This window comes from Micropterus salmoides, unplaced genomic scaffold, assembly GCF_014851395.1.
Source record: "Micropterus salmoides isolate LMB-PRFRI ecotype aquatic unplaced genomic scaffold, ASM1485139v1 Ms_hic_scaffold_1306, whole genome shotgun sequence".
Classification (NCBI taxonomy): domain Eukaryota; kingdom Metazoa; phylum Chordata; class Actinopteri; order Centrarchiformes; family Centrarchidae; genus Micropterus; species Micropterus salmoides.
In genome coordinates this window covers 3,162-14,622 of record NW_024040382.1, presented here as the reverse complement: position 1 = coordinate 14,622, position 11,461 = coordinate 3,162, and the positions used below count along the sequence as shown (strand labels likewise).

At 39.9% G+C, this 11,461-nt stretch overlaps 1 protein-coding gene across 1 annotated transcript; it reads right to left on the bottom strand.

Annotated features, from left to right (window-relative positions):
* Window positions 1-2,335: 2,335 nt before the first annotated feature.
* On the bottom strand, window positions 2,336-9,594 carry LOC119901445 (checkpoint protein HUS1-like). The gene is made up of 8 exons (XM_038717036.1): window positions 9,410-9,594; window positions 7,321-7,448; window positions 5,942-6,118; window positions 5,668-5,775; window positions 5,476-5,550; window positions 4,996-5,095; window positions 4,090-4,224; window positions 2,336-3,137 (listed from the first exon to the last, which is right to left on the bottom strand). Exons 1-8 carry the CDS (start codon window positions 9,459-9,461, stop codon window positions 3,055-3,057), a joined length of 858 nt encoding a protein of 285 aa, XP_038572964.1. The 5' UTR covers window positions 9,462-9,594; the 3' UTR covers window positions 2,336-3,054.
* Window positions 9,595-11,461: the final 1,867 nt, after the last annotated feature.

The following is an 11,461-nucleotide window of genomic DNA, read 5'->3' as shown; positions in this document are numbered from 1 at the left end:
TGAACCGACTCACTGTTTTAACCACACCCTCGACCTTGTTTTGGTGTATGGTATTGAAATTGAACATTTAGTGGTGTTCCCACAGAATCCCTCTTTATCCGACCACTGTTTGATAACTTTTGAGTTTGTATTGCTGAACTACACGCCATTGGGCAAAAATTTCTATACAAGATGTCTGTCTGATAGTGCTGTAGCTAAATTTAAGGATGCGATTCCATCAGCTCTAAATACATTATCTAGTCACAAAGTAACGGAGGACTCCTATGCTAATTTCAGTCCCTCCCAAATCGATCATCTTGTTGATAGTGCTGCAGGCTCGCTGCGAATGACACTCGACTCTGTAGCCCCTCTAAAAAAGAAAATACTAAAACAAAGACGGTTAGCTCCATGGTATAATACTGAAACTCGCAAATTAAAGCAAATATCGCAGAAACTTGAGAGACAAAATTCACCAAGACCTGCCCTCAACTGGCACCGACTTATCTCTTAACTCAGGAACCTTAGAAACAGCTGTAGAACCAGATACATGTTTAGACTGTTTTGCTTCCCTCAATCTTTACCAACTAACTTCAATAATTTCTTCATCTAAACCATCAACCTGCCTCTTAGACCCCATCCCGACTAGGCTGCTTAAAGATGTTTTACCCTTAGTCAGCACCTCTATACTAGATATGATCAATCTATCTTTATCAACAGGCTATGTACCACAGTACTTTAAAGTAGCTGTAATTAAACCTCTTCTGAAAAAGCCCAAACTTGATCCGGATGTTTTAGCCAACTATAGACCTATATCTAACCTTCCATTTCTCTCTAAGGTTCTGGAGAAAGCAGTTGCTAAACAGCTGTGTGACTTTCTACAGAGCAATAGTTTATTTGAGGATTTTCAGTCAGGATTTAGAGCTCATCATAGCACAGAGACAGCACTGGTGAAAATTACTAATGACCTCCTTATTGCATCAGACAAAGGACTTGTCTCTGTACTGGTTTTATTAGATCTTAGTGCTGCATTTGATACCATTGACCATCAGATCCTATTGCAGAGACTGGAACATTTCATTGGCATTAAAGTAACCGCTCTAAGCTGGTTTAAGTCCTATTTATCAGATCGATTTCAGTTTGTACATGTTAACGATGAGTCCTCCATGCACGCCAAAGTTACTCATGGAGTTCCACAAGGATCTGTCCTCGGACCAATCCTCTTCACTTTATATATGCTTCCTTTAGGCAATATTATCAGGAAACATTCCATAAGCTTTCATTGTTATGCAGATGATACTCAGTTATATCTATCGATCAAGCCAGATGAAACTCATCAGTTAGCTAAACTTCAAATGTGCCCTCAGGATGTTAAAACCTGGATGACCTGTAATTTTCTCATGTTAAACTCAGATAAAACTGAAGTTATTGCTCTGGGGCCTAAGCACCTCCGTGACGCATTATCTAAAGATATAGTTTCCATGGTTCTGCTCGAGGTTTCTGCCTCTTAAAAGGAAGTTTTTCCTTGCCTCTGTCGCTTAGTGCTTGCTCTTGGTGGGAACTGTTGGGCTTTCTGTAAATATCATCACAGAGTATGGTCTAGACCTGCTCTTTTATGAAAAGCGCTTTGAGATAACTGTTGTTGTGATTTGGCGCTATATAAATAAAATTGAATTGAATTGAATTGAACTTCAGACTGGGAGGATGAGCGGTTAACTGCAGGTGACGGCATTAAAATCTGAATTCATCTGGAACTGCTGTCAGAGCAACAAGTCCTCGAGCCCCAAGGACAGATTGCAGGTCATCGTAAAATCACTATGATCTGCTATCACAATGAAATGTTCTACATAATAAAATAAAAGATATATATAAATATACTGTAAGCTAAAAAGTATAACCTGAAATAAAAGATTCTGACTGTTAATAGAACAAGAACATTTAATTTGACATTAAAATAGGAATTTTAAAACTTTTGCTGAAAATTGTTCTTGCTATTAAAGATGCTTTCTAAGAGATTTTAGTACAGATTCACTTTCAGCGTGCATGTGATGATGCACGTGGTAAAAGCACACTGTGAAACAAAATGATAATCCAGGAACAACTCTAACATCTGGATTAGTTAAACCACATTGGGAGAACTGGGTCCTGGTCAGGTTGAGTAGATGAGCAACTGTCCTGGCTCATTTATCTTTTGTCTAACGATAAACAGCGGTGCTATAAATATGACCTTTGAAAAGTTAACCTGAAGATTGTTATCAGTTTATTCACACCACCGCACTAGTGTACCCAATAATTTAATCCCATTCTTAAAGGGCCAGTTCACCAAAATCACACAGGAAAGAAAAAATATTCTCTCTCATTCTGTCACAAACTTTGAAGTTTCATTTTATTATTTGATTAACAAGGACATGACAGATGAACACTGTTACATTAGTAAGAAAGAAACTAAAATGCTGAAAAACTTTTGGACTGACCATAGAAGGAAAAGCAGAGGCGTTACATCGACAACACCTGTGCTGCATTAACAATGACCAATAAGACATGACAGCATAAAGAGGACGTTCAAACTGAAGGAGCTAAATGGAATCTAGCCATCATTATTTTCCTGCCTTTCCTACAGCAATGTGTCAAAACGCATTCTGTGAAAAGAGCCAGTCGTCAGCGCTTATTACCTGACATTACCTGTATTTTTCCCCAGTGGATTAAAGGGTCAGGCCTCCTACTTCTACCAGCATGTAGACATGCACATACATGCAAGGACAAACCTCTCTGGCACAGCGATCCAAACTTCTTCTCAAACATTTAATGTGCCATTTGTTTGTCAACCAGCATGTCCTTACTCCCATCAAAGTCAGTGGGTAAAGTCCTCCCGAGGTCCACTGACCGGGACTGGACCCGGCCTCAGTCTCATTAAAATGTAGGACAGACTCTCAGAATCCCATCGTGAGTTTTGTCTCACGCAAAAGAGGATTCCTTTGCCGAAGTGTGCAAACAGGATCCTGAAAGAGGTTCACAGCCCGTTTTTTCCATTTCTCCAAACTCAATACGCAGAAATAGTTTGAGCGGTCAGCAGAGCGTCTACGCCACAGCGGGGATAAAATACTGCAGAGACACGTCTTCATGCAGCAGAATCAGGTGGAGCACCCTCTCATGGACGATGTCTGAGGGGACAAGAGGACAACGTCAGGGGAAAGTAACAGAACCACCGCTGATATGGTCAAAACATGACTTTATTATTTCATATTAAAAACGTAACATATTCACACATCGAGTGCACAGAAATGGAAAATGAAATTTCAATGTGATTAAATTACTTGAACATCCATAAGACAGAAGGAATGAATGGAAGGGAAAGTAAGAAGGTAAATTGAAAGGACAAGAGAGAGAAAATCTTATTTTTATATCTGTAACTTTTAATGTAACAGATAATTAACTTACTACTCATGTAAAGACTTTTGTCGGATTCATCAACGTTTTCCTCTTTCCAAAATGTTCTGAGGTTTGAAATGGTGGTCCAAACATTTCACATCATCATCACATTCATCACATTTCCTAAATTGTAGTCCAAGTTGTTGTTGTGTTTTGAATAGTTTTGTTTGTTCTGATATTTACTATCCACAGGAAGCTGACGCAAAGGATTGCCTTCCTCATACTGGATTATATTGGCGTTTCATTCTGCTAATGCCCGTCAGGTACAAACATCCAATTTATGAACGAATCAGGTTTGCACCTGGGTAACAACAAATCAGCTGGCTGCCACATTTGTCATGAATCTGAATTTTCTTATTTTTGTGAACAAAACAAAGAAAATGAGACCAAATGTCTCATCGAGCTGAATCTGGGTTGTTTTTCCATTTTGGAGCTGTGGATTTTTACTTGATAACGGCCATTTTATCTCACGCTGAGTGCAACATTTTAATTTTCAGAGTGACGAGTAGCTGCAGCAAGCAGGTAACAGTAGGAGAGGAAAAGCAAAAGGAGACATTTTACGGTCCAGATGGGTTTCCTATTTAAATGCTGAAATCATGATATATGAATATTCGCTGGGCAACATGACAAGCTAAAGATGTTTCATTGCATTTGACTTGTTGGTGGAGCGGCGGGTCGACTTACTGCACATGGCCTTGCTGGGGTTGACCTGCTGTCCCATGAGGAACTGCTGCAGCTTCCTGATGTCCACTCTGGCCTGAGCCATGGCCTCTGGGTCCCGGCTCTGAGACGGACCACCGTCCTGTGAGGCGTCATCACCTGGAGGGACAGGACGCAGAGGAGTGAAGGACAGGTCTGGAGCTGGGGCCGGGACCTGGACTTAAACCTGAACATCGTGAGCTCCGAGGACGAGAAAGGCCTTCATCAAATAAGGCCGTGTTCAAATGAAAAAAAAACATCCTCGTTCATTTCAATAAACCTCTGCATCGGCACAGCGTGGGTCCTGACACACCTGACCTCACGTTTATTTACGGCCCATTCAAGCATTTTGCCGAGAAACACAGAGATGTTATCTATTACGTTACAAGCCGGGGATATTTTACAAGCAAAGAGCAGGTAAAATGACTGAACACACCAGCGCAGATGTCATTCGTTAACTACCATGTGGGTTTCGTTTTGTTTGGCCACGTCATTAACAAGCCTCGTCCACACCCGCCGCACCTGCTGCTGTAAACACGATCGCGGCTGCTGCCGTCGTCGTCCTGCCTTAAAACAAGGGCCAGAACGATAAATCTGCGTGCCGATATTATCTGCTGAAATGAGCTGTTTGCAGATAAATTAGTATCTGTGTTTAGAACAGCCGATAAATAAAAAAAAAAGAAAAGGAGAGACAGAAGGTCGATCCTTTAATCGTGTTATGAGTGTTGTCGCAAAAAAATATTTAAAACAATAAAAAAAAGGTTATTTTTAAACTGCATTATCATCATTGTCACGGTATCCTGGCGAGGTCTTAAAACTAAACATAACACACGTTATGGGATATCAAATGGGTATCTGTCTTAACAAACTAAAAGCAGTGATAGTTTTTACCCCACGGAGGGTTTCCCAGGTCTTTGAAGTGAGTGGTGACAGAAACCAGATCTGTCTCGATCTTCAGGTTCATCTCTCCGTTCAGGTTGGCCTCCATTACCTGATGCAAACACACACACTTTAATACACATCTAATTAACTTCGCTTACACTCTATTAAACAAAGTTTCTGCAGTTTTCAGGAAGCCAAACTTGAGAACTTAAAAGTACAAGAGGCCCAGCGAGATAATGGTTTAATCATTACTGAGGCTGGGGGTGAATAAAAAGACCTACATACACTCTAGACAGATGGGATTAAAATCACTGAGCAGCAAGGAATATTAAAATCACCCCATCTCCAGCAGAGAAAGAAACGCACTCTGAACGGGGCTTTAGATAAAAAGCTGTTGTTGTTTGCTGTACTGTGTGATTTTAGATTTAATTCAGGCCTCGCAGCTCTGTATGTAAGACGTGAGTGACGTTTGGAGGACTGTGATCCTACCAGGAAGTTGGAGAGGTTCTTCATTCTGTCCACGACGTTCTTCATTGTCTTCAGAGGAGGCAGGTAGATACTGACCTGCGAGGACAGACGTGTGAAATCTTTTGCGCTTCACTTGTAAGGAGGACACATTAAGAGGAACGCTGTCCTTCTCAACAACTTCACTGTTTGGTGAAGTGCAGCGATGTCACTTACATCGAAGTCCGGCATGCTCGGTTCTTTGAATTCGTGCCAGAGTCTCCGGGGGATGACGTCAACCGGGACGTCGTGAGTGACGACTCGACTGACGCTGGACAGGGTGGGCTGGACAGGACGGACAGAGACAATAAACACAATAGTGAGACTATTAATAGTAATGTGGAAATTTAAATATCAAAAAGAGAAATAACTCTGGGGCCTGGCGTGGACGTAGCAGGTCAGTATGCAGAGACAACCGTCCTGAAGATCACAATAAAAGCTGAAGTCTCACCAGCTCGGCTGCGATGGTCAGGCAGGGGCAGTGCTTCTTGGTCAGTTTCACTTTGACGGCCTTGGCGTTCTGGACCGTCTTCAGGGCTCTGGACAGGTTCTCCGGAGTCACCTCCAGACAAATCTCGTTGTCCTCAGAGGACACGCCCTCCATCTGGTACTCATCGAAGAAGTTGGCCTGCAGGGAGGAAGAATAAAGGGTCACTTTACCTGAACCACAAAAAAAAAAAAAAACACTGAGAGACTGAGTAGACGACAGGTTTTGACAGGCCTCTCTTTGGTGGAGCCAAAATCATCGCCACGACCTGAACAAGAAGCCAACAAGCTCACAGGTGTAGGGCTGCACAACATATCGTTTCTGCATCGTCATCGCAGTGTGCCCACGCACAACAGTCACATTAGTCATTTTCCATGACTAATCTACAAAGAAGACCAGCTGATGGAACATAATTTACTCGGATTAAAAGGGAAACCCAGAGTTTGTTGCTGGTGAGTGACAAGCAGACTCTGCATGCACAGCGAAACCACCAATCACAATATTGTTCCTGATGAGTTTATCAACCTCAAAGCAGGCCCCGCCCCCGTTAGTTAAACATAACTGAGGAACAGGAGAAAACCACCAAAACAGTTAATTTGGTTGCAAGAAGAAAAGCATTTTTGTAAACCACTCAGGGGCCTGGTGCATATCATTTTCTATAAAATATGTTTACTGCATTAAAACTCAAGAAAGGAGAGTTTTCACTCTTGTATTCAGACTAAAAGGAAAATTTTCAGCTTTTTAAATTTTCTATGCATTTTCCCCACAAAATCACCCCAATAATTCTAGGATACTTAATTCTTTTCAAATCGAGCAATTAAAGTCGTCCAGTGAAACTTCCTGTATTTTTTCAAATCGCAATATATAAAGAAAAATATTGCAATGTCAGTTTTTTCCAATATCGTGCAGCCCTACGCACAAAGTGTGACCACAAGATGACTCAAACAAGGAAGAAGAAGCTACTAAGAGACCAAATAAGAAATCAAGAAGACAGAATAAATATAATAATGATATATAACAACGTACAGCAGCAGCACCAGATCACTAACATGCTCTGCTTTCAGCTCCTCACATGTGAGGAGTAGCTGTTTGCCATAAATGACCTAAATGTCTGTATGTTTTGGACTAGGCTGAAGGTCCATCCACTGATGGAGATGTATAACAAATACTTTTCCTCCGTTCTGACGAACACGTGAATTATTTCTGCTACTCTCCTGTTAAGCCAATAAAAAACACTTGAAGAAAGCAAAAACTCCATGTTGCTGCTTCCCTGTCAGTTCGCCTCTCTCCTCTTTCCCACCTGTTCTGACTCCCCTACAGGTGAAACACGCAGCGGCTCTTACCTGTGACAGCTCACACCACATGCTGACCCCTCCGTTGGCCACTTTACCCGACAGGACGAAGAACAGGTTGTCTGGAGTCAGTCGCAGGACGCACATCTTCGTCAGCTTCGAGATGGTGGTGATGACTCCTGGAGAGGACGAGCGGAGTCATTAACATATCTAACCTCAGTTTGTTATAATCCAGCCACAGACTGCGTCAGATTAACCAGATGATCAATCAAACATTAATCTGATTCTCACTCTTCAAACAGGAGACATGAGAACTGTAAGGCTGCAACTACTGATTATTTTGTATGATAAACGTTTTCAAACGACCTTTAACAAAGAATAATTAGAGCTTTTTTTTAAGGGCTGCACGATTAATCTAATCGCGATGTGGTCATGTGTGATTACATAACCGCAAAAAGTGTGAGATTTAATAAACAGAAAAGGCGTGTGTGACACACCGGTGTTATGCCGAGTTTTGCATGCCTGCGTAGAATTGCGTGCACTTCCAAAAACTGCCTTTAAACGCTGAAATATCCTTTGTGGGGTTCATCAATGGTGATAAATGATTTAAAGTGTATCTTTTATGAACGTTTAGAGTCGTTAATTATTTATTACACTTACAGGTGAAAAATTAATATAAAGATGAAACTAATATATATAGACTCTTTACATGCAAAGTGAGATATTTCAAGCCTTTATTTGATATAATTTCGATGATTATTGTGTACAGAGCAAAGGGTAAATGGAAAGGACCTTTAAGAGGTGGATGCATAATTCGGCAGAACAGATGTTGGAGGCTTCCTGCCCAGATCTGCATCCACCTCTTTTCTCAGCATGAATCAGCGTTACCAGCCGCGAGGTGCAGGAAAGTCTCGGCAGGCGTGCAGAATTTGTCACAACACCTGTTGCTCTCTGACAGAGACGGAGAGACGACGGCAGCAGCAGGTGAAGCAGTAAGACAGAAGAAAACTGGGAGAACATAAGGAAGGTTTGAGTTTGGCTCGCTGGCCATTTAACGTTTTAACGCTGTATCGGTGCCTTTTGTTGTTCAACTTTTCATAAAGCCTGTAAGTTTCACCTTTTGTCAACCAACCAATCACAGCCTGGATGTGGCGGGACATTAAAAAAGTTTTACATGCTACATCAAATCATTAAATGTTGAGAAAAGGATTAAATAAATAAATAACCCACAGAAATGAAACAGCTGTAACAGGATTTAATATTCAACTAGTGGTAAAATAATAGGCTCTACTATTGTATGAAATTATAACGAATATAATAATTAACATAGGCCATTATTGTTATACTAACAGTACACTATTACATGAACATTATACTCTTTATTTAATGTTATAATATTACACTAATAGACTCATGTATGTTAGTGGACTGATGCAGATTTGGATCCAGGATGCCAGTGGGCCAGTATTTGCTCCTTTACTTCTGTTTTACTAGTTATTGTTATAAATACTGTTTATCGCTTAACTTTGTTCAAAAACACGTTTCAAAATGTCAGTATTTGTTCATTTGATAATCAAGCACTCACAGACTTTTTCTCCAAATCTCGCAGCCCTACTTTATTTGTACAGCAGGTGTCGATACAGATAAGAAAGTGCTGAAGAGGTTTGATAAATGTCAACTGATTAACGTTAATTAAACCCTCATAAACACCTCCAACAACAACATTTGTCTTCTCTGGGATCAGATAACGTCGACGTGGATCAAAACAGAAATGAGATAGTTTGTAAATTAACCGGTAAGTCTGTATATAGTGATAATTAATCATCAGACCTGGTGTGAATTCACCACGCTGAGAAACAAGTCTGACGTTAGTCTAGTTTTGTTTATGTTGTTAGAACACAACTCGGCCTCATTTTGACTTCATCAAGCTGCAAGTTTATTAAAGTTGGCTAATATTTCAGCGCCGAACTGCCCCTAACAGCTTACAAAACGTACAAACACGATCATCCGCCACATCCAGAATCCAGTCTGGCGTTAAATTGTTTCTCCGCGCAGAAACGCGAGTTTTCGTGCTGAAGTCTGGTGGAAGCTAACAAGCTAACAAGCTAGCAGCAGCGTGTCTGTCGGCTGAACAACTTACGGCTGAAATGGTTCAGACACGCGATGTCTATGATTTTCCCTCGAAACTTCATTCTGACTCGTGACAGTGAATTTAACCTGCAGTCAGAAGAGAAGCGTGAAGTTTCTCCGGTTCGGCTTCCGGCGGGAGATTTTTTGAAGCCGTGTCCGACGGAAACAGCAGCGGAAGTTCCTCTTTCTTCTTCTCTGGCTTCATTGGCGCATCGCAAACCAACCTTAAAGGTGCACACCGCCGCCTACCGTACCGGAGTGTGGAGATCCATGCTTAATGAAATCAATCAATAAATCAATAACAATAAAGTAAGTTGTTTTTTTTAATCACGCCCCTGTCTGTATAATCCATGTGTTCTCCATCCCTGGCTTGCCTCATGTGTCCCTCTCTAAATGATACGACTACGAGTATTAGGGGCCACATTAAGCGAAAAAACTGAAGTTTGCTTCCTCAGACAGAGACACAAAGAGGAAGACTAGATCATGCCTGCATGTGCACTGACTCAGCTGGTTTTACATGAGAAAAGCTGATCTACGGGAGAAAACCTATTGCATCATACTCTGTTATATTTTTTATTGTGACCTGCCACCTGAATCTTTTGTTTACGTTACATTTACATCACATTTACATTTACATTTACATTTACATTTACATTACATTTCATTACATTACATGTACATTTACATTTACTTTACATTTCATTACATTACATTTACATTTACATTACATTACATTACATTTACTTTACATTTCATTACATTTACATTTACATTACATTTACTTTACATTTGTTTTACATTTACTTTACATTTACATTACATTTACATTTACATTACATTTTACATTTACATTACATTTACATTTACATTACATTACATTTACATTACATTTCATTTACATTTCATTACATTACATTTACATTTACATTTACATTTACATTTACATTTACATTTACATTTACTTTACATTTACATTTACTTTACATTGCTACATTTACTTTACATTTCATTTACATTTACATTTACATTTACATTTACATTACATTTACATTTACATTTACATTTACATTACATTTACATTTACATTACATTACATTTCATTTACATTATATTACATTACATTTACATTTACTCATTTGAGGAACAACATACAAGCATCAACAGAGCATCAAATACCGATCTACAACTTACAATAAATACTAGTAAGAGCTCACAGTACATATCACATCAATGGGGCAAATACCTAGGGAAGGAAGTAAGAGTTAACAAAAAGTGCAATCAATACAAAAAGTGCAATCTATACATGATCATTGTAGGGGATAGAAGAAGAAGAGCACAGGAAGTGCATGTTAGAGGTTAGGAGTTAGAGGTGTTATAAGAGGAAGTGTTCTCGAAAGAGATGAGTTTTCAGGAGCTTCTTGAAGTTAGAGACGCCCCTGCTCTGATGGCGTGTGGTAGCTCGTTCCACCATCGTGGTGTCACAGATGAGAATAGCCGGGACTGGGATTGCTTTGTGTGAAGGGATGGTAGAGCCAAGCGGCGTTCGTTACACAAAAAAACACATCCACCTTTATTTGTTACACAAACATTCACCAAAATAAAGGAAATTAAGCTGATGCTCAAAATTTTCATTAAATTTGGTGTTAAATTCTTGTCTCGTCTCGATCTCGTGAGCAAAGTGTCGCAAAGTGTCATCACACTAACTACAAATTATATTTAGTTTAAATTTAGTTTCTTAAAAATATCTATTTCTTGTTTACTCGTCCAGGCTGGAGTGTGAGGGTCAGTCCATGCAATCTAAGAGGGCCCTTGTGTCATTATGTAGCCTACAGGTTGGGGCCCCTGGTCGCGTTTCACATATTAGCTGTTAGAAACTGATTTTCCCTCCACATGGTTTTATTTAACTGTTCATTCAAGTTGATTTGTGTATCAGAACAGTTGCATCAATATTAACAATCTAATAATCATATTTCAGTCACAAGAGACATTTTACAAGTACTTTTACTTTTGATACTTTACGTACTTGATTACTGTGATTTATTAAAGGAAAGCTTCTACTTGT